This window comes from Myotis myotis, unplaced genomic scaffold, assembly GCF_014108235.1.
Source record: "Myotis myotis isolate mMyoMyo1 unplaced genomic scaffold, mMyoMyo1.p scaffold_m19_p_2, whole genome shotgun sequence".
NCBI classification, from domain to species: domain Eukaryota; kingdom Metazoa; phylum Chordata; class Mammalia; order Chiroptera; family Vespertilionidae; genus Myotis; species Myotis myotis.
The window spans coordinates 173,500,515-173,524,802 of record NW_023416324.1 but is presented as its reverse complement, the minus strand read 5'-3'; the positions used below and the strand labels follow the sequence as shown (position 1 = coordinate 173,524,802).

Here is a 24,288-nt window from a genome sequence, read left to right as displayed (position 1 = left end):
GAGACCCAGTGCATAAAATTCGTACACAGGTAGGGTCCCTAGCAGCTGCTGGCTGCTGGCCGGGGCGCTCCCTTACCCCGGCTGCCTGCAGCTGCTAGCCGTTCCCCTGGTCGAACTCCTGCTCAAACTCCTGCTCAAACTCCTGGTCGAGGGGACAATTTGCATATTAGACTTTTATTATATAGGATGGTAAGTGCCATGGAGGAAATAGACATGGCAAAGCTTATTCCACTCCAGAGAAGTATCATGAGCCCACTTACGGATAAGTAGATGAGCAGGTGTTCCAATGAAGTCACTTTGCAAAGTCCACAGCTGTGAGTGCTGAACAGGACTCACACCCTGGGATGCCCCCTCCAAAGCCCATGCACTTTCCTCTGCCCTGTGCTGCCTCTCAGCAAGCAGGTGAAAATTCGGCGCTCAGACTGAACATTCAAATTTGATGCCATCTGTCTCTAGAGGAGAGTTTAAATGGGGGGGGGGGGGGGAGTAAGGGCAGTTGACATTCATTGAGTACCTAATACACTCACGGCCTCACAGTAAGCATTTTACACACAAGAATGTATTTATTCCATATAACAACTCTCATGAAGCAGGACTCTTAACAGCCCCCACTTTACAGTCCAGGAAATGGAAGCTTAGGAAGTTGACAGTGATCACACACCAGCAAACACAGAGTCTAGTCTCTTACCCTCCATTATTTTGTGAGAAAGAAGACTGAGATTAGAAGCCAGGTTAGGAAATAGTGGAACCAGTGAAAGAACCAGACAGTTCATTCAAGGATGTTGGATGAGAAATGGAGGTGGGGAGGAGACATGTCCTGAGAGCCCAAGAAAGACTGTTAGAAAAGGGACCTGTGCTCAGTGTCAGAGCCCATGGAAAAATCCAGCAAGGAGACCTGAAGGTTGTGGGATTCAGCCAACATGAGGTGGTAAAGAACCTTTGACAGAGCTATTTTGGGAAATGCAAACCTAACTCCCTACAGGGTCACTACCCAAGCCTCTGCTTGCCTTCCCTTATGCACCCCGCCCCACAAAGACTCCTGTCCGTATTCTTCCTACTCAACTTCTCGATTTGGGGAAGCCCTGGACTGTGCTCCCCATTCCCAATCCACCTCCACTCTGATCTCAGTCTCCCCATTTCTCCTGGCCCCAACCCAGCCGTGGGCAAACTACGGCCCGCGGGCCGGATCCGGCCCGTTTGAAATGAATAAAACTAAAAATAAAAAAAAAGACCATACCCTTTTATGTAATGATGTTTACTCTGAATTTATATTAGTTCACACAAACACTCCATCCATGCTTTTGTTCCGGCCCTCCGGTCCAGTTTAAGAACCCATTGTGGCCCTCGAGTCAAAAAGTTTGCCCACCCCTGCCTCAACCCAACCCCTACAGAGCCAACCCTTACCAGCCAGTGTACCACCTGTAGGCTGTACCAGCCTCCATCAAGGCCATTCACTCATAGCACATGCCCAGGCTTCCTGGCAAAGGACAGCTGTATCCCACACCAGGGACAGGTGCTGGACTGGGAAGCAGGTGGGTACCTAATACTTCCCTAATGGCTCAGGGAAGTGGGAGGGAAGAAAAGGCAAGAGGCTCCAGTGAGAGTGAATTCGCCAGTCACTTACCATGGCTCTTTGTCAATACCACTCAACCTTGGCTTCATCAGCTCTGCACCAAACACTTGAAAGAAGCAGCTCTGACGACCACATGATTTTGCTTCCCCACCCACTTCAACCATAACTGATTGGAACAGGATGGTCACCTTCTCCAAGAGAATCCTGAACTTGGAATCAGGACCCCTAATGAGTGGCTGAAGACCCAGTGGTCAAGGACCCCGGTGGTCTAACTGCCCTGTGGAGACAGCTGAACTGAGGCAGTGAGACTCCTGGCTGAGCACTAGGGTTAATAAAGTCCTGTGAACAGGCTGCCCCCATCCCTGCCCTTGCTGTGGTCTGATGGTTCAGCTCTTCCTGGGTTTCTACAAGCTATCTCTTTAATAAAACCTGTGTTGTATCAGTGGGTTTCTGTTGCTGGCATCCCTAATCTCCTTGGCCAAAATAGATTTTTGTAGGACTGAGAGCACAGGGCAGGAGTCCGAAGGTGGGAGGGTCTGAGTTTAGGGTTTCGTAAATAACAGTTACGTGTGTCGATGTCTAAGTCAGAGTGGAGGTGACCTCCTTCAAGTCCTTGGGTTGAGTCCACTCCATTCTGTTCAACACACATTTCATGAGCACCTGCCTTGTGCCTGACGTGGTGCTAGCTAGAGGCTAGGGCGGCCAAGACAAACAAGCAGCGGCTGCTCTTGTGATGCTCACAGTCTCGGAGTGGGCACAGACATGGAAACATGCTGCAATACGACATAATGAAAGCAGCAATGGAAGCACATGCAAAGTCGGTGGCAAGTGGGGTGGTGGAACGGCATCATGGAAAAACAAGCAAGGGGGTCTTTGAACCACGGTTTGGAGTCATCCAGGAAGGCTGAAGAGTCCTGGAGGGTTTTAGCCAAGGCACTAAAATGGGGGAGAGCAAAACTCCCAGGCTTCAGGATAGGTGGGCATGCTGAAGAATGGTGTTGGGGGCACTTGGAAGGTTCAAAGAGGAGGAGGGGGGAGAAGCCAACCTCTCTTTTTTCCCAGGGAGCCTGGGAAGTGAGCTATGGGCCTCCAGAGATAATGGAGACAATAACAACAAATTGTGTGTTGCAGAGGGGGGGGGGGGGGGGGCGGGGGGGGGGAGAAGTCAATGGAAACGAAGGGTGGGTGCCTCCAGGGAAATGGACTCTGGCTGGGGGAGGGGAGGCCTTTACTTATAACTAAACATGGTTCCAGAAAGCTCACAAGATAGTGGAGAGTGTTCATTTAATAAATAGTGTATTTCCTGAGTGCAGGCACCACGCTATGTACACAGCTCCTGCCCTGCAGAGCAGTCTAGTGGAGAAAATAGATATTAAATAGTCATACAAATAAATGTACAAAAATACAACTTAAAAAGGTGCTATGAAGGAGAAGTTCAGTGAGCTGTATGGGAAACAAGGTCCGAGAAGACTCCCCCTGAAGACGTGACAGTTTAGTTAAGGCCCACACACTAAGTGGAAGATAATGGGTGATGATGGCCAGGAAGAGGATAGACTATCTTGGATGTGGGATTCAGACAGATACACTGACAAAGAGAAGGGAGGAGAGGCCAGGATAGCAAGAGATCTTTGGGGCCTTGGGAGAAAGGTTCTGAGAAGAGAGTGGTCACACCTGTCACTGCCTTCATTTCTCCTGGTCACTGTTAAATGAAATTCACTGAAATTCATTTCCACTCCAGTGAACAGATGTCCTTCCTTCCTTTGCTCGCTGACCGGTTCATTCATCCCTCCAACCAGTCCACAGTGAGCAAGGTACTGAGCTAGGAGGCACCAGGAGAAGAAGCTGAGGGACACCCACTGGCCTGGGGAGTTTATAATAAATGACAGAAATGCTATTCTGGCACTTCCTTTCTATTGTTTTGACCCGCTGCCTACCAGGCAACGGAAGGAGGATGAAGAAGTGACTGCGCTAATCAGAATGCAGAACATAGGAAACTAATAAAATCAGGGCCTATAGCACACTGACCTCTCATCCCCAGTGGCTGAGGGAATGTGGGAGGAGGGGCAAGGGTGATAAAATGTCCAGGGGGGAGGACCGTCGCTGAGACTTTTCTCTCAGAGTTCAGTCATTCACTGCAGGTATCCCTCACTGAAGTGAAAAGCTCTGTACTGCATGTATAAAAATGTGCCACACGGGAACATACTTACAGAACCCTCTAATTTATGAAATAGAGAGTCCATTTCTTTCAAATAAGGGCTGTTCTCACAGAAAGCAGTAGGAGAATCACTTGGGTGAGGAAGTCACCGGGCCTGTGACACTTGGGAATCACAGAATTTCCCACAGCGGCCACAGCTGTGGGAAGCGTGGTGCTCACCCCTTTGGCTCTATCCCCACACTGGGCATCTGGCCCCATGGATGGTCCTTGGTTCTGGCCTCTCTGGCCTTGGCCCTCTTGGCCTTGGCTTGGCTGCTGCAGTCATTCCAGATTCCTGGGTCACACATAGCCCTGGGGAAGCCTAAGAATCCCTCAAGCTGGAGGCTGCCCGTGCTCCAGGAGCAAACCGGTTTATGCTTGGAACTCCTATGTTAGCAACACAAGTTACTTAGCATTATTCCAAAAGGTTAACATTAATTCCCTCTAACAGGTGGAATTGTGCATAGCATATGTTCATTTTGCATCTATGCATTGTCTAAATTTCCTTCAATAATCATGGATTACAGTAGTAATAAGGAAAAATAAACATTTTCCCCAAAGTAGAGGAGATGGGAAGCCAGGGTATGGCTTTCTTACCTTCCCAGAGCAGCCCAAGAGAGAAGCTGGTGTTGATAAGAAATAGCTCTCTTATTGCATGTTAGATAAGCCTTATAAAATTAAATAAAAGCAATTCACATTTATCATCCCACTCACGGATGTGGAAGTGCACCCATGGGATTTTGAAGAACCCTTCACAGACTTGCCTCCAAGACCCACTCGACAGCCCTGTCAGGTAGTTCCGTCTGGTTCCCTTCTATATGCGGGGACCTGGAGGAATTTGGCACAGGGAATGTGGAGTCAAGTCCAAAGTGAGGTCTCCAGCCAGTCCTTCCCTTTAAGGTGCTTGTCCCGCTAAACTGCCTGAGTGACAGGCGGCAGAATCACAGGACAGAACAAAGGAGGCCCCAGGACGCGCTGGCTGCCTGGGGCCTGGCTATTTCAGACTTGCCCTACTTAAGTCCTGCCTTCTCAGGACAGTTCTATAATCCAAAGTCGTCTGACATTTTGCAATGTGACATCCATGGGACACGACTGGAAAAACCCGGGTTATTCCGTACTTTTTGTGCCTGGAGGAGACGGTGAGGAAGGCGAAGCTCTCAGAAAGCCGGCCATAGCTTTCTTGATGTTCCTTGGTGCTCATGTGTCCTGACAACAGTTACAATTGCAACTTTGGGCAAAGAATAGGTTGGAAGACGGTTTCAATGTTTTCCATCAGAACAAGGTCATACCTACACAACTGGGGCCTGCAAAAATAAGATGAAATAGTCTTGTCAACGAAATAATAAATATGCCCTATTCTAGTCAAATAACTTGTATTATATCCTTAGGATATGAAATGATTTAGCAATTATTTCTAATGTTATAGGGAAATGCTTATGGTAAATAAGCAAAGTAACAGCAGCAACAACAATAAAAAAGGGTGTAAAATTTATTTGACACAGAAAGTCAACTAGGTCTAAGAACAGTAATAGAGCCCGACCAGTGTGGCTCAGCAGTTGAGGTCGACCCAGGAACCAAGAGGTCACCGGTTTGATTCCTGATCAGGGCACATGCCCGGGTTCTGGGCTCAATTCCCAGTAGGGTTCATGCAGGAGGCAGTCAATCAATGTTTCTCTCTCATCGATGTTTCTATCTCTCTATCCCATTCCCTTCCTCTCTCAAAATCAATGAAAACATATTATTTTTAAAATAACAGTAATAGAAAGCAGATTAGAAAGAAATAACCAAAAATGTTAACAGTGGTTGCCTTTGAATAATGACATTATGGGTGATGTTTCTCTACTTCCTAACACTTTCTGCACTTTCCAAAATTTTTAAATGAACATGTATCCCTTTGGTAATCAGGAAAAAAGGTATTAAAAGAAACTTGTATTATTAAATGTTTTGGTGTACCCTAAACCTTAGAAGAAACTTGTATTATTAAATGTTTTAGGGTACCCTAACCCTTCAGGAAAAGGGAATTTATAAAGTACTAGCTGTTCACATCACTTCCTGCCTCCCTTGTGCCTGACGTTGGATGCTAGAACTATATGTGGCATTAGTCACGAAACATACCTACCATCTCAGCTTTTTCTTCTCTCCTTTGTCTCTATCACTACACAAACACACACACATACACACGCAAACACACTCGTGGTTTACTTTTTTTTTGAACCAATTGAGAATAGGTCATTTACCACATAATTCTTCAGTGTGTATTTCCTAAGAACAAGGACATTTTCAGTGCAGTTATCAAATTTCACTTTCATATTGTACCAATGGAATAAAATATGCTAATTGTTCTATACCATTTTTTATACTAGGACCTGTTCTATCAGTTTGCTGAATTGCATGAGACTTTCTTTTCTACAACAAATTAGCAACTTGCAAAGCAATGTGGGTAGAGCGGTTAGGGAGGAATTGTATAACTCTATACATATAAGGACAGTTATTTCTTTGGACTATTGGGCCATGTATCTTTAAGTGCATACCAGTAAAATTTCCTTGGATTGCTGGGCTACTTGTTTTTAACAAGTCTATTTTTGGAAAACTCTTCACTTCCTTCATTGTGATTGATGAAGGCCAATTATAGCATTAGACCAAGCGGACTGGACAAGAACCAACGGCATCTTTGGAAAACGGGCTTGCCAAACCTTGCCTATGTATGGCTCACCTCTCCGGATGGGCAAGTGACCTTAACTTCATTCGGAGAATCCTGAGCTTGTACCTCGGGCCTACTACAGATCCTGTAGAGAACACCAGGGAAATGGCTGCCACTTTATCCAGGTCTCGACTGAACCTCGCAAGCAGACTCACTTGGTGGTATTTCTGGAATGTTGCAGGTTCACTAGAAGGAAGAAATACTATTTTTATTTTTATTTTTTAATAATTCTTTATTGTTGAAAGTATTACATATGTCCCCTCCCCCCCTCCTCCCTAACCATTGACTCTTTCTAGCCTGCCCCTGCCCCCGACCCCAGGCCTTCAGAAATACTATTTTTGAATGGCTATTGATTGCTAATGAAAGAAAAGAGTTTTGAAACTTATAAATCAGTAAGCAGGCAGCCATTTGACTCCATAGCCTGCAATAGCTGACTTTCATGGGCAAAGTCCACTGGCTTCCCAAGCACTGCTGACCCCATGACCAAGGAAATGCTATGACTTTAGAGGGGTATGTGCTGCCTACAATAGCCAGGCAGCATTCTCAACTCTTGACACATGTCTCCAACTTCCTGAAAATTACTGCAAGGTGAGTATTAGTATCTTCGTTTCACAGACAAGGAAACAGGTGCTTTTAAAGGATGTCTGTTATAGGATGTGAATTATATTTCAATTTCTTAAAAGGTTAAAAACAAGAAATACATGTAAAACATGGATATAGAAAGAGTCATCAGGCAGATAATAACCTTGAATGTGACTCCATTTGCACCCATAGTCTGGTAAGACTGGATAAACTCAAAGTACATACTGTAATATCATTTTCTTTACCTTAAATTGTAAAAATAATACTAAAATGTCAAAGTTTACCTTGCAAAAAAAGTAGCCATTATTTTCCACATAATAAAACAAGTATTTCCTTTTATTCCCATATATTCTCTGATTGGTGATGACTTTTTCACAAACATGACTAAAATAAGAATGATTAAACATGACTAATATGAAGATGTTAAGGTCTCTATCGTTATCAAGATTTAAAATCCCTCCAAATTTAGGAGTCCCTACTTGGAAGAAATTAACTATGTAAAATTAAAACTCCTACGACAGGTACTAGTAAATACGTAAGCAGTTATTGACATGAATACTCACGTTTTGCTAAGTGAACACTCTCCATTATATAACTGCATGATCTCCCCTGCTATTTCCTAGAATCTCCAGATGAGGTCTCTGCCTCGCTGCCTCACTGAAGGTCACAGCTCAGAAACTACCTGAGGCTGATTCTTCAAGATGTGCTACACAGAGGGTGCCCTCCCTGAAAATGCTGCCCCACTGTGGGTATGAGAACACTGACACCATAGTGCGTCATTGAAATAGATCAATGAAGATCCCCAAAAAACCCACTACTCACAAATCCTAACAATGGTGGGGTGGAGGGAGCAATACAGCTTAGTGGGATGAATATAATATAGTGATTAAAGCTATGGGCTTTGGGGTTGAACAGATCTGTCTCTGCTTTCACCCCATTCACCCTGATCAGCCAGCTGTGTGATACTGGCCAAATCACTTTCCTCATATGTACAATAGAGACGGTAATACTACCTCACAGGGTTTTAGTGAGAATTGCATTAACTAATGTGTGTAATGCACTTACTTCAATAAGCAAAGGCTATTATCATTATTATCCAAGGATGCAATTAAAAAAAAAAAGTCACCTCACCCTAGCTAGCTTGGCTCAGTGGATAGAGCGTCGGCCTGCAGACCAAAGGGTCCCAGGTTCGATTCTGGCCAGGGGCACATGCTCAGGTTGCAGGCTTGATCCCCAGTGTGGGGTGTGCAGGAGGCAGCCAGTCAATGATTCTCTCTCATCATTGATGTTTCTATCTCTCTTTCCCTCTTCCTTCCTCTCTGAAATCAATAAAGAAATATATATTAAAAAAAAAAAAAAAAGTCACATCGCCTGGCCGGTGTTGCTCAGTGGCTGAGCATGGACCTATAAACCAGGAAGTCACAGTTCAATTCCCAGTCATAGGTTGCGGACTCAATCCCCAGTAGGGGGCGTGCAAGAGGCAGACGATCAATGATTCTCAGCATTGATGTTTCTACATACCTCTCCCTCTTCCTTCCTCTCTGAAATCAATAAAAATATATTTGACAAGTCACCTCTAAACCACCCATCCACACTGTCTCTATCTACACAGTGAATCCATAAGGCAATTGCCAGTTTCAGATGACATTCTTCTTGGTCCTCTATGGGTAAGGCCAAGAAACAACCCAAATACCTACTAGACAACAGGAACCAAGAAACATTTCCTGAGAAAATGAATAAAATAAGCCTCAAGTGTTTTTGCTTAAAGAGTTTTGGTTTCTTTGTTCTTTTTCTCAATTGTAAAAGTAATAGATGAAACAAGTATTAATTAACAATTTTAAACAATATATAAATATACATATATAATACATATATACACTATATAGAAAATTGAAAAAATAAAGAGAAACTGAAAGAAAGCACTCATATTTCCACAACTCAAGGGGCAATCTAATATTTTGCCATGCTTCTATTTCATTTTTTATTAAGTTAAGCTAAAAATTTATACATAGATAATACATGTTGAATTTTATACTTGGCATAATTTGACATCCTGAAGTTTTTCACTTAGTATACTATAAACATCTCATTTAATATGTTTTATAAATAATCCCAATGCATGAATGGTATTCTATTATATGGGAACATTTAAATCAACCATTTCCTCACTGTGCGGGTTTTAGGGTATTTCCAATTTTCAATTTTCTGAGTTTCAAGAACATATACATATGTTTACATATATATGTGTGTTTATATATGTAAGTATGTTTATGTATAGTATGAGCTCATAAGAGAATAGAAACATGTGTGCATGGGGGTGGATGCCTGTGGGGGTGGGATTGTTGGGATGGACCAAGAATTTGCACTTTTATTTTACATACTCCTTAACTGTCTAAGTCCTTTACAGCAACCAAAGATGAGTTTTGTAATTAAATGCTTAAACAAAGGAATGAAGGAGAAGAGGGAGAAAAGAAAGGGAGGGTGAAGGGTGAAGTAGGAAAGGGAAAGAAGGGAGGGAAGGAGGAAGAGAGGAGGAGACAGGGGTAATAAATCCTTGTACCAATTATATTTGTGAAGATCCTGGGAGATCAAGAACCACAGGAAGCAACTAAACAATATGTCCCCTTAGATCTTTTGTAAAACAAAGGAAAGTACAGACATGTAAATAAGAAAATGGGTATATTTGGAATTCAATTTCTCTGAGCAAAAAAGGAAAATAGCAAACTGTAAATGACCCCAACCCAACTTACTGATCAATTTTGGATTCTGTGGTATTTCCAGCTTTGTCTTTCAATTTGATTGTAATGGACCCTCTTCTTATGTTCTTGTTCCAAGTTATAATATCCACAAAGTAATGATATACTGCAACACCAGGAGAAAACATGGTAAGAGAGAGATACTCCCAACTGTTCTCCTAAAGGGCCAGTTTTTAAAAACCCAAACCTCCCTAATAACTGAGTCTCTTTTTAAATTCTTCTCTAGTTTCTCTGCCAACAACAGGGCAGAATTTTCTAAAATGTCTTTCTATTCCCTTTGGTAAAGATGGCTTGAGTGACAGCAGAACCCAATGGTATCCAGTCGCCATGTTTAGGCATCACCGTTGAGACAGTGTTCCCACCTATTGAATGAGGTCTCATGGCCTACTGCTGAGTGACAGGTTCATTTCAATCCCCGCCCATTGTAGAAGAAACCAACCAGGTGGCCATGTAGAGACCCTCCACAGCTGTCCAGGTCTTCCCCAGGCTGGGCCACATCCACCAGCGTATCCAGCCTCCCTCTTAGCTTCTTCGGTCATGCCACACCACCTGCACTGCCAAGCTCCCTCTAGCTCCCGAGCCTTCCCCTCACTTGGACACTCCTTTGCCACCTTTGTCAACTCATCCATCAGGTTTCAGCTTAATGTCACTTTGTCCAGGAGGCCTTCATTGACCCTCAGATTAAGTCAGATCTACCTCTTGGAATTCTTATCATGCTCTGGGATTCTCCCAGTATTAGTCAGCACACTTTACTGTGTTTTTAAAATGCAAGAAAAAATGATAATAAAAACGTGGTAAATGAATGGGTACATTCTATATATTAGTAAATATTGCCTGAATAGTGTCTTATGAGGTTACAAAAAAGTGATAAAACTAAAATATACTACAACAATAAGTGGTAAGGAATAAAGGGAAGATTATTCCTCTTTATAATCTCAGCAATAACACCTTATAGACACCCATTAAATTCCTACTCAATAAATGAGCGTGCCTGATGTGTTTGGAGAATTCTTCTTCCTCCTCACTCTTTTTGTTTTTTTAATATATTTCTTTATTGATTTCAGAGAGGAAGGAAGAGGTAGAGAGAGATAGAAACATCAATGATGAGAGAGAATCATTGATCTGCTGCCTCCTGCATGCCCCCCACTGGGGATCGAGCCCACAACCCGGGCATGTGCCCTTGACCAGAATCGAACCTGGGACCCTTCAGTCCACAGGCCAACGCTCTATCCACTGAGCCAAACTGGCTAGGGCTTCCTCCTCACTCTTTGCTCCCCAAGGTCAAGGATGCTTTGGGAAGATGGGATCCCACGATGATATTCAAATTTGCTCTCTCTTGGTCAGACTTGTAGAGAAGGCGAAAGAGGCTCAGGAAGATGGCTGTCCCACAAAGGAGTAAGGTAAGCCCTGGAGTTGCCATTTTATGACCCATTATTGCTCAAGGGCCTGCTCCATTTGGACCTGGCAGACACAAAACCCTTGGCTGCCATATGTGGCTCTAAAGAAGGAGGGAAACCCAGTGATCTGCAGCCTCTTTTACAAGTGTTCCTCCCAAGAAAAGTGAAAAGGGAGACAAGATTACAAGACATACATCTGCCGGGGAAAATTCCTTGCTTCTCAGGCCATCTTATCTATTACCCCCATTTAGCTCCTAGTTGGAATACCCAATCTCTCAACGTCTTTTAAAGGTCATCATAGTTGCTTTCGAGGTGGAGCTGATCCACCCATAGATGTGGCTGACACCGATTTTTCCTAGAGCCAATCTTATGTCTCTGGGGGACCAAGCAATTTTCTGGAAGATGTTAGCGATTACAATGGCCATCCAATGAAGCTAACAACTTTGTTGATATTTTAATCCTTATTACCCAGAAGATAGACATTCTTATCCCCATTCGACCTAGCAGGACATTGAGACTCAGAGAGGTCAAATGTCTTGACTAAGGTCGCACAGCTATGATGTAGAGTCAAGATTCGACCTAGGTCTTTCCAGCTCCAAAGTCCACACTGCACCATGGCCTGCATTTACTAAGAAGTAGCTGGGAAGCTGAGACTCAGCCATTCCAAAAGTAAAGGGGTTGGGCAAAAGCAACAACCACATTCACTCACTGCAGAACGGTTTCTCCTCAGCTGTGTCAAAGTACGCTTTAGTCATAGGAGGGTCTTTCTCCGTTAGATAGTCTTTCCAATTATCAGCATAATAGCCTACAAAACAAGTTGGAAAAGTGTAACGTTAACATGTTTTACACAAACGTAAAAGCAGTTGGGGAGGCGGCAAGAACAGCGAGTTTGGCTTCCATCACCACTGAGGTAATTTCCCTCACGCCCACCCTCATGGTGAGGACCCAAAGGGCCACCAGGGCAGTGCCTGCCCAGCACCCACCACACTCTACTCACTACCCAAACCCTAAGACCTGGGACATGTAAAAGGGCCCTACCGTGGTTTTCCCTCCTTTCCACTGACATTACATCACCCAGCCTGGTTCTCAGTAGCATAGGTGGAGAAGTGGAGCAGACTGAAAATAGTGCTGATATTTTTCAGTAATACATTCACTTTATAACTTAAACAGATTCAGGGACCTAGAACAGCATCACTCTTGCAAAGCAATGTGCTTTCTTGAACTGCAGTGGAGCCCCTAAGCTGCACAGAACCTGGGTTTGCCATGTGGTTATGTCATCAAGCAGATGAATGTCCTCCTTCATGCGTGTGACTTCAGGAAGGAGACTGAGTCCCCTCAGTACATCAGTGTGGCCTCGCTCTATCTCCTCTGTCCTCACTCCTATATTACTGCCTCTGCCTTCTGACTTGAACTGGGGTGGGACCCGGGCAACAGTATTTTTTAAAAGCTCTCTAGGTGATTCCAATGCATAATCAGGGTTGAGAATCCCTTGTCTACAGAACGCCCTGACGTTAACGTGGGTTTTTCCTTTGGGAGCAATTAGAAAATTCTCATAACTCTCTGGTTCCAAGGTCCTCACCACCTGAAATGTTTCTATTAACCCTTAGCAAATATCCCCGCAGCCTCCACAGTATCCATCACCCCATCCCACCCCCGTACAGTGCACACGAGAGTCAGTACGATATGAAGGCACTTACAGGCACAACTTGTCAGAAGGAGTAATTCTGCAAGGCTCATGTGACCGAAGGGAGCAAAGAGGTTGTGTGCAAGGAGAGGGCATTCCTGTCCCAAAGGGAGCAGGATACATAAGGGGATTGTGCCCTGGGTGGGCTTAGAAACTTTTCTGGAACCTTCTTTTTCATGCTAGAATAAAGTGTCCAGAGAGGTTGCACTGCCTCCTGGATGAAATCCTATACAGCAGCGGTTCTCAACCTGTGGGTCGCGACCCCTTTGGGGGTCAAATGACCCTTTCACAGGGGTCGCTTAAGACTATTGGAAAACACATATATAATTACATATTGTTTTTGTGATTAATCACTATGCTTTAATTATGTTCAATTTGTAACAATGAAAATACATCCTGTATATCAGATATTTACATTACGATTCATAACAGTAGCAAAATTACAGTTATGAAGTAGCAACGAAAATAATTTATGGTTGGGGGTCACCACAACATGAGGAACTGTATTAAAGGGTCGCGGAATTAGGAAGGTTGAGAACCACTGCTATACAGGTTGCTTTTCTAACATTGATTAGAAGACCCCAGAGTACTTCACAGAACACACTGGCTAGAAAAAGCTGACCATATAAATTTTCCAAAAGCACACAATTTCCAGGCTTATTTTTAGATAGTAAAATGGTGCTGGGATTCCTAACAAAAATTTGCTCTTTGTTAATCAGAAGAAAAACTGCTTGTTGGGCTTACCCAGAAGTGGACAGGACTCCTTTTGTGGTGTGCCACAGCTGACACACTTGCCGTTCCTATAATCCCGGTAGGAGTCGCAGGGATACGCAGTGACAGTGCAGTTCTCTGTCAGGGAAGAGAGGTACAGGTACACGGACTTCTGGTGGTCACATTTAAAGTACTGCATTCCTGGATTGTGAAAGGAATGGTTAAAGGGTAGAGCAGTTGTAGCATTTAATAATATTATATGACAGACGGCATGTACACACACACACACACACACACACACACACACACACATACAAACACAATTTGTCATGTCTCCTATATACCAGGCACTGTACTAACAGCTTCAGTATATTCTATTCCATTTAATCCTTATAAAAACCCATAGATCAGAATTCATGCTAACAAGTGACAGGAGAAAAGATGACAGGCATGATTGTCCCAGTTTTATCTAGCAGGACTTTGAGACTCAGAGAGGTTAAATGACTTGACCAAGGTCACACAGTTATTATGTGGTAGAATCAAAACTCGACCTATGTCCTTCCTTTGTCAGTGAAATGGAGAAGAAAAGTTCAATGGTAGTCAGAGATTCCCCAGAGGTTTTCAGCAGAAGACAAGTACGCAAGTACATTTAAACTATTCAAGATATCAAAAAAAGAAGCCATGGGGGGAGAGGGAGGGAAATGGTAGAGGAAGATCCCCAAGATGGGAAAGAAGAAGAGATAGCTTTGGGAAAGGATGATGGATGACTCCACCCTGGGTCCAGATGAAGTCACTCAGAAAAGGTCCCAAAGATGGGTAATCAATGGAGGTAAGAGGTAAGGATCTGAATGGGAATCAAATCCCATGAAAAGAGGAGCTATGTCTGTGAGCTAGTGGTTTGTAGAGGCACTGAATGCTGGAGTCAGATCAACAGTTATCCTCTTATGCCCACTAGGAAGCCAATATTTATTTATTATTCCTAGATCTCCCACTTGCAAAAACAATGAAGCTAATAACAATACAGAGGATGTCCTTTACAAGCGGAGCACGTTATCTTTGTCTGCTCCTGGATGTAGTTACACTATATCAGTGGTCGGCAAACTCATTAGTCAACAGAGCCAAATATCAACAGTACAACGATTGAAATTTCTTTTGAGAGCCAAATTTTTTAAACTTAAACTATATAGGTAGGTACATTGTTATTAACTTAATTAGGGTACTCCTAAGCTGGCCTTTGCTAAAAACGTCCTCAATCTGATTGAGGTACGTTCGCTGAGGTCGACCCCTTCCAACTCTCCCATCTACACTCATCCTGTATACTTGTTTCAGATAGAGGAGTGTGGATGGGAGAGTTGTGCCGGGAGCCGGTCCATGCTTGCTGTTTCAAGGGACCTGGCATATATGGCATACTGTTCTTAATATGTTTGCTCACCTTCTTGGCACTATGTGTTTTAACCAAGGTCTCCTCTCTGAGAAAGGTTGTTTCCCCAGGTAGGGATTTTCCCCTGAAGTTAGGGAGGGAATAAAACCCCTTAACTAAGTGCCAGGCGGGTAATTAATCACTTTAACTACGAACAATCATGCTTAAGCTACATAATCTTTACTCCCTGGAATGGAGATAAGAAACGCCCTAACCTTTGTAATAGAGATTGATAGGATTGGAATCAACTGGTATAAATACAGATGTAACAAGACAGCGAGAGACAGAACCTAGGCACAGAACCTACACAGAACGTTCTCTAGAGACAGAAGAACTTCGCTGGAGAGAATATGGCAAAAGATCCTGGACAGAAACTGGCCTCAGAAACTAGAGACAGAACCTAGCGAGAGAACATGGCAAACGATCCTGGACTGAACCTGACTACAGAAATTGGCAAGAGAACCTGACTAGAACCTGGTGACTGAACCTGGCTGGAGAACCTGGACAGAACCTGGCTGGAGAACCTAGCGAGGGAACTTGGCTACAGAACCTGGCTGGAGAACCTGGAGAACCTGGAGAACCTAGCAAGAGAACATGGACACAGAAGCTGGCTGGAGATCCTAAGCAGAACTTCGCTGGAGATCCAGACCAGAACTTGGCTGGAGATCCTGGCTAGAGATCCTGGCTAGGCTGCTGATCAACTGAACACTGTCTCCATGTCCTTCCTTCTTCGCCGACTCCATCTACGCCTTTGGGAACCCCTGGACCCGCTGGGGTTGGACCCCGGCAGAGTTGGAAGGGGTCGACCTTAGAGAATGTTCCTCAAAACAATGTACCTCCCCCACGCTGTGTATCCCGAGGCCCGCCTGCGCCGCATCTCCTGTCCCGGGACCGACCGACACCCCCCACTTCTCCTAACGCCACTTCTTCAAAATAGACTCGCCCAGGCAGAAAACAGACTTCTGCGCATGGGCCACGAAGTTTCAATCGCACTGTACGTGCACGCCCGCACATGGTATTTTGTGGAAGAGCCACACTCAAGGGGCCAAAGAGCCGCATGTAACTCGCGAGCCGCAGTTTGCCGACCACTGCACTATATCACACAGGACAGGACTGCTTACCATTTATGGTACCATATGGTTGGCCCTATTATGCCATTTCATCTGGATCATTTTCAAAAACTACATCATTCCCATGGGGCCATAGATAGCTACCATTTTGTAACAAGATCATCTTTTTCTAGAATTATTTCCAGGATGTTTAACTTTCTATAGCAATGGTGAAATAAACATTTAGAACACTGAGGGATAGGTTTTTCATTCGGTCCCACACCCACTTTTATGTTGTCCTCCAACTACCCATTTTTGTTTTGTGAGGTTTTTCCCATTATAAAAGTAATATATGCTCACTTAGAAAATAGTAAATAATGATGTGAAAATCTCATAGAAGTCTAATGTCTAGAGATCACCCTAATTATTGTTTGGATCATTTAAATTTAGTCTTCTTTTCTATACTTACACCTGTACACATCCTACATAATAAAAGCCTAATATGCAAATCAACCGTATGGCAGAACAACCAGCAGAATGACAGGTTGCTGTGATGCACACTGACCACCAGGGGGCAGACACTCAACACAGGAGCTGCCCCCAGCCCGTAGGCCCCAGACCAGCCAAGGCAGGTGCCAGTGGAGAACCCCTCCCCGATCACCCCACCGGTCACCCCACAGATCAGCCCTGATTGCTGGCCAGGCCTAGGGACCCTACCTGTGCAAGAATTTCAAGCACAAGGCCTCTAGTCCTATATAATAAAAGTCTAATATGCTAAGTCATCCATTCAACCAATCACAGCATAATATGCTAATGATATGCTAAGGCCACTCAACCACTCACTATGATGTGCACTGACCACCAGGGGGCAGAGAGTCAACCAACCAGTTGCTATGATGTGCACTGACCACAAGGGTCCGGCTGACAGGACTGAGCAAGAGGGTCTAGGCTCGCCCTGGAGCCCTTCCATGGCCCCTCCCCAGCTGGCCAACCTCCTGATTATGCACCAGTGGAGTACCTCGGCCTGGCCTGCGCCTTCTCACAATCTGGGACCCCTTGGGGGATGTCAGAGAGCTGATTTCAGCCTGATCCTGCAGACCAGGCTGAGGCACCCCACTGGTGCATGAATTAATGCACCGGGCCTCTAGCTTAAAAACAAGTTAGGATCATACTGAAGAGTTTGTATCTTTTTCATTTAACATCATACTATAAGCATTTTCATTAATCTCTGAAATATGACTTTTAACAATTATATTCCTTTGTGTGGGTGTACCATATTCATTTAATAATTTTCTTATGTTGGACATTTAGATTAATTTCTAAAAATTTAACCATTATAAATAACACTGTGTTGAATACCTTTGCACTTTAATTTTTTCTACATTTCCTATTATTTCTCTAAAAGAGATTTCTAGGTCAAAGATACACCTTTTCAAGAGGGACAGATAATTCATAATAGCTTTTAATCATTTGGTTATGGTTATTACACAAATGTATATTTGAGTAATAATTATAATTTATAACTTATATTTATACCACCTCTACTTTCTCAGGAATATTTTTTATTAACAACTGCCCCACATAGGGTATCAGATTTTTAAAATATGCTTTTTAAAAACCGCTATTTTACAAAATATAAAGTATCTGAACTTACCTCCAAATATTGTTTTGGGACAACCAGGTTGATCCAATCCTCCATTTGGATAGAAGTCTATGTTTCCTAATGGTTCCTTGTAGCCTAGTGCTAAAAGAGAATATACTGTGCTTTACACTGCTTTGAACTTTGCACATCTCATAGCTCATTTGCCTGCAGGATATGGGCAAGGGCTGTATTATTGTTGTTGTTGTTGTTATTGTTATTATTATTATTATACCTACTTAAATATTTTGCCCAAAGTTACCTAGCTAGTTAAAGAGCATCATTGCTGTACACACACACACACACACACACACACACACTCTAATAGGAGACTATGAAGATAGTGATGGAATTTATTTCTGATATTTGTAAAGACATAAGACAGCTTGGTCACTCATTCATGGCAAGGCTGATAAAAGAACCCCATGAAATGAAGAGCTATGTCTGTAAGCTAGTGGTTTGGAGAGGTACTGAATGCTGGAGTCAGGTCAACATCTCTCTCTCTCTTTTTCTTTTTTTTTGTTAATCCTCACCCTTACCCTAGGATATTCTTTCCATTGATTCTTAGAGAGAGTGGGAGGGAGGGAGAGAGGGAGAAAAACATTGATATGGATTGATTGCTTCCCACACACACCCCAACTGGGGCCAGGGATCAAACCTGCAACCCAGGAACCCACCCTTGATGGGGAATCAAACCCTTGAGCCTTTGGTGTGCAGGTCAATGTTTCAGCCACTAAGCAACACCAGCCAGAGCAATACTTTTCTTCTTTACATTTGTCTGGAACCCTCTATTTCCTGAGCCTCTACTTACATTTGTGTAAATTTTTAATGAATAAGAAACAGGGAAAAATGAACTTTTACTTAGTAGAAAAAAAAATCTTTAAAAATTTGGGATCTAGGATGACAGAGATTGGAAACTCTTCCAGAAAACAGGGACCTAAAAAATTATCTATATATATAAAAGCCTAAGCGACCATTACGAGTGGTCAACCGAACAACTGGTCAACTGGTCGCTATGATGCGCACTAACCACCAGGGGGCAGATGCTCAATGCAGGAGCTGACCCTTGGTGGTCAGTGCACTCCCAGAGCCAACCTCCTGTGGCCCAGCCAACCTCCCATTGTCCCTCCCCCCAGCTGGCAGGCCCCAATAGCCAGCCAGGCCGAGGGACCCCATCTGTGCACAAATTTATGCACCAGGCCTCTAGTAGATTTAATAACTGCTTATTCTCTTTAACCTTGAGACCCCAAATAATCAGTAAAATGTTTGATTAAAAAGATTATTTATATTTGTATATAAATAATGTTTACATCATTGCAATAATAAAGTTATTATCTATTGAGAACCTGTATGTGTTTGTAGGCATGATATGGGGTGTTTTACACACCTTCTAATTTCACAGTGTCTGCAAAGTAGCTATTGGTAAGTTCAGATGAAGTAACTTACAGATGAAGAGAATGAGGCTCAGAGGACTTCAGGGACAAACACAGCCCACTAGAAAGAACAAAATCTGGGATTTGAGTCCATCTCTCCCGACCACAAAGTTTATACGCTTTCCTTCAAAATTCACTTTCTCGACAAAAATAAAAGATGAATTGCTCCATCCCATCAAGCATTAAGATAGCAGTGAGGTACTTCACTTAAGGTAATACTCTGCAACTACACAGCAAGAATACAGCTGTTTCACAGATATATTTATTCTAAGGCAAACAATTGCTGAATACCACACCAAGAAAGGTGGTCAAGGTTATTTTTTAAGGTGGTTGTATCACAAAAAGGGTGTACAATGAAATGATTACTATGCTCTGTCCTCTCAGCCCTCCCCAAGTTCCTACTCCACCTCTTCTCTCAGACATCTGGATATAAAGACCTATCCTTAACATCACCCAAACTCCATGATGCACAACCAATCCCAGACAGGAAATCAGCACCATAAAAGCTAAAAATGGCCAGGAAGATCCATAGAGAGCTGGTAGTTCAGAATAAATCACTCTGTGTAGAGCTATAAAACACAGGACCATGTATTTCAGCTTAGGGGAATAATGAGAAAGAACCAACAAAAAAACAGGAAATCATGCATGGAGATCCAGTTGTACATATGGAAACATTTGTCCACATGCTGTGCAAAGCAGCCAGTCCTTGATTGGTCAAGATGATCACTTTAAAAATAAGAAGAAGCCCAGCGGCGGTGGCTCAGTGGTTGAGCATCAGCCTATGAACCAGGAGGTCACAGTTCGATTCCTGGTCAGGGCACATGCCCGGGTTGTGGGCTCGATCCCCAGTGTGGGGTGTGCAGGAGGAAGCGATCAATGATTCTTTCTCATCATTGATGTTTCTCTCTCTCTCTCTCTCTCTCTCTCTCTCTCTCTCTCTCTCTCTCTCTCTCTCTCCCTTCCTCTCTGAAATCAATAAAAAAAAAATTTTTAAATAAAAATAATAGGAAGAGATGACGGGAAAAGCACCTCTACTCCAGCAAGCGATCCTGGGTGCCTGCATCAAGATCCACAGAAATCTTCCCTTCAAGATGTCTGTGGATTTGGAACTCTGCCCCACAGGAAAAGGGAATCTGGAGGAACTTGATCTGCCCCTGAATGACAATCCCCCCAGGAGAAGACTCCACGGGAGCCTGGGTGAGGGGGTCCCTGAGTCACAAGCAGGGGAATGTTACCATCAATGTCGGAATGGATGACGTCAACGAACTGTGCATCGCTGGGATCTAATCTGTCCTCGGGCGGTTTCCCGTTGAATAAAGGGCCAGCAGGGTCGAGGCCTGGAAGGAAAACAGAGCTGGTCTGGCAGCCCCACGCAATGAGTCACCTGCAGCTTTTGATGCCTCTCCTTGAAGAAGGCTCGCAGGCTGCAGGGCACCCCGGAGTGGGCAAGCGCCCACATTCCCATCCTGCTCCGTCAGGCTGCTTTCCACAACCCTAGCATTTTCCCACAGTAGAGGTGGCTACCCTGGCAGGGCCCCGAGGACGGCATCCAGATTCCACCAGGAGGTCTAGCTTATGCACAGCTCAGCAGCAGCGAGTACACAGACATATGGGGGACAGGGGAACCTAAACTGGTTCCTCAGGAAAAAGCACCGAAGGGTGCATATAAAAAGCAAACACTATACTTATCTTCATCCCGTTTCAAATGATCCAGAAACTTCACTAAACCTTTTCTTCTTTACAGTTTCCATTTGTATTCATATATACCAGCTCATAAGCTCCACATCACAAGCTTGTGAGGGAGGCAGGGTAGCTATTATCTTTCTCATTTTACATATGAATGACCTGAGGTTCAGGGAGATCTTAACCAGAGCTGTAGACTCACAATGCAATCACCTCTCTCTGTGGAGCTCTGGGTTTTATTGCGCTGAGTCTGGCAAGCTCGGTAGGAAAGAGTGAAACTCTCCTGTCAGAGAAGGTATCAGACCGGGTATCGAGGAGGGAAACAACGTGGGTGTCAATTCCTATAGAACTGACCCATCCCATAAATGCCTGAACTGATTTCTTGCCCTTGGTCAATGTTAGCTGGGCGTTCCTCACCATCATTATGAAACAGCTGTAAAAACAAGACAGCAGCTCCCATGATGCTGTAACCACAAAATAAAAACTTTAAACTAAAAAACAAATAAAAACAAACACCAGAGGTTCCAACAGGTCCCACTTACTAGAAGCCTGGAGTGAGGAAAGTTTCACGGGACTTATGGAGGGTTTTATCTATGAATGTCATTTTAAATGACATCTCCCCATTCCCTGGTGTTCCATATAAAATCCAAGAGATAGCGTATTTGCCTCCACTTTCCTGGGTCTAGCCTCAATTTCTTCATTTCTACCCTCTCAACACTCTTGCTTCCTTGAGGCTTATCTTTATCTGCTTTGTTTCCTTAGCTCCTTCTCCACTCTCACCCCCAACTTTTCTTATTTTTCTATCTGCTCCCAATGAAACTGAAGAGGGAGGAGATGGATGAATACCCAGGCACCCAAGTCCACAGATATTCTCAACAAAAAAAGGAGAAATGCATAGCCTTGCACAGAGTTTGCTGGGGAATCCTGCTCTGCACAGAAGACAGCACCACTTGAGGTGTAAGCAGATGAACAGTGAGACAGTGAGAACCCAGTACAGCAGCCTCCAGATCCATGGCCAATATATCTGTTCACTATATAAAGTTCAATGGGGGCAATTTTAAGAGTCATGAAGGTGCTGTTAATAATTATATCAGGACCCAAGACACAAATGGGGACTGTCACAATAAACTTGGACATAATGATCTCCTTAGATAAGCCATAGCAAATGAAGAGTTTACAATGTCAGCCACAAATCACAGGTAAGCTGTACTTGGTGTGGGCAGAGACCACTGGAGTCAGGTAGATGTAACATGGAGCCCCCAAACTAATGCCAACCAGCTGTGTGACCTCGGGCAGGTTACTTTACCTCTCTGAACCTCAGTTTCCTTATCTGCAAAATGGAGGTAGAATTAATAGCTACTTTAGAAGACTTATAAAAGGACTCCTAGATCTGAATTCAGACCATGTTGAGATTATTGTAGAATAGAAACAAAATGAACTATATTGGATAGCCCAGTACACTCTTGGACCCCAACCACAGAGATTCCAATTCAGTAAGCTGACATTGTGTCAGCACTCCAAGGTGATTTTTACACACACTTAAGATTGAGAATTAGCCCTGGTCAGTGTTGTTCAGTTGGTTGGAGCATCATCCCATTAACTAAGAGGTTGTGGGTTCAATTCTAGTCAGGGCACATACCTAGGTTTCAAGTTCATTGCCAGTCAGGGCGCTTACAGGAGGCAGCCAATCGATGTTTCTCTCCTCTCTCTCTTTCTCTTTCCCATCCTCTCTCTCTAAAATAAATAAACATATCCTTGCCCAGCCGGTATGGCTCAGTGGTTGAACATGGACCTATGAACCAGGAGGTCATGGTTCGATGCCTGGTCAGGGGACATGTCCGGGTTGTGGGCTCGATCCCCAGTGGAGGACTTGCAGGAGGCAGCCAATCAATGAGTCTCTCTCATCATTGATGTTTCTATCTGTCTCTCCCTCTCCCTTCCTCTCTGAAATCAATAAAAATGTATATTAAGATAAATAAGTAAATAAATAAGTAAATAAATAAATAAACATATCCTCTGGTGAGGATTAAAAAAAATTTTTTTTCATTGAAAATTTAATGTATTATCAAGTGATGGGGGCACTTGAAATATTTTAAAATCTATTCATGCTCTGCTATCTTGTGTTGAAGAAATTAATGAGAAGTAAATGCAAGAGCTGTGCCTGGACAGGAAAAGCAAAAGGAAGGGCAGAAGAAAGAAAGGGACAGGGAAGAGATTTGGCAGCCATTCCGGCCTAGATAATTAACAAGCAGAACCATCCAATACTTGGGAGGTGGGAGTGCACTGTGTCCTTGGGTAGCAGGCCAGATTCCTACTCCATAATCCAGGGACACCCATTCAGGCAGGACAGTGGGAGATGAGTGGAAAAGGGAAATAAATGCTTAACCCCTGAAACTGCTCTCAGGGACAGCTGAGATTGATCCTGGGGCTCAGAGAGGATGAGGAATCAGAAGAATTTGGGGGAGTCAGTGGAGAAAGAAAACTGAGCTGCCAATGGCTGAGTCCCAGTCACAGAGCAGGGCCATGTGGACGAGAGTGGAAGGAAGGCGGGCTGGGGAAATTTCCATGGTCAGAGGCCAGGTCACATTGCATTCACATTCGAAGTAGTTGTGGAACAGGTTTGCTGGGAGGCTGAAGAGCGAAACTGGGGGTTAAGTAGAATAAGCCAATGGTGGTCTGGGACTAGTACTGGGGAGTAAATTTTGCTCATTTCTCCTGGAACTTTGTGTCTGTGATGTCAGGTTGGTAGCTTGAATTCAGATGGGCGTATGTATACCACGGAAATCAGTAAAGGAGCACAAGCAAATTCAAGTCATCTGTTCTTTGTACCCATAGGGGAAAAGGAAATATTTTTTTAGGTTAGAACATGTTGTTTTCTAAAACATAGTAATAGTTGTGAAAAGTAAAAAGAGCTCTGCTTCCCTAAGAAAGCAGGTAAATAAGAAAAATAAGGGCAACCTGGTTCAGGGTAAAAGTAAAGTAAAAAGAATGTGACCTCAAGTACCAGCAAATGGAGAGAGAGAGAGAGAATGAGAATTACTTGCCCAGGGCTACCTGTCAAGTTAAGTAGCACATTCAGACTTGTGACCCTAAAAGTTTACCTCCTAATCTTTTAGGGCTAAATTGCATCTTTTACCTCTCCCCTCCCTCCTCATTTACCTTCCAGACTAGACTCCCTATAATTAAAATAGCTATCTCCATGTGAGCATGAATTCTGGGAAAAGTATAAATGGGAGAGTCTTAAGTTTCTGAAAGGGAAAGCCTCCTTCAGCCCTCCATTTGTAGCCCAGGGGAGTTACTAGCATATTAGACATGAGAACCCAACGCAGGTTCGTTTGGGATTTGACCTGTTGTGTTGCTGAGTTTTAGCTTGAAAGCTAATATTCAGAGAGTAAACCTGAGCCATCAAAATTCCAATCTCATTTTCCTATTGTGAAACTCCTGCTGTGCCTGGGGACAGAAATTT

At 43.7% G+C, this 24,288-nt stretch overlaps 1 protein-coding gene across 12 annotated transcripts in view; it reads right to left on the bottom strand.

The window, feature by feature from the left end:
- Nucleotides 1–24,288, bottom strand: part of LIPH (lipase H) — a 57,348-nt gene that overhangs the window by 9,693 nt on the left and 23,367 nt on the right. For 5 of the 12 annotated variants that reach the window (XM_036350842.1, XM_036350841.1, XM_036350845.1 and 2 more), the window contains 7 exons: nt 20,375–20,476; nt 17,722–17,811; nt 13,632–13,799; nt 11,913–12,008; nt 9,801–9,912; nt 6,481–6,654; nt 4,886–5,071 (listed from right to left, as the gene is read on the bottom strand). In XM_036350842.1, the coding sequence (XP_036206735.1) occupies nt 4,984–5,071; nt 6,481–6,654; nt 9,801–9,912; nt 11,913–12,008; nt 13,632–13,799; nt 17,722–17,811; nt 20,375–20,476 (830 nt within the window). In that variant the 3' untranslated portion in view covers nt 4,886–4,983. Of the gene's footprint in view, nt 1–260; nt 453–2,840; nt 2,927–4,885; nt 5,072–6,480; nt 6,655–9,800; nt 9,913–11,912; nt 12,009–13,631; nt 13,800–17,721; nt 17,812–20,374; nt 20,477–24,288 lie in introns of those variants that run through there. The other 7 variants (XM_036350844.1, XM_036350843.1, XM_036350852.1 and 4 more) reach the window with 7 other exon arrangements.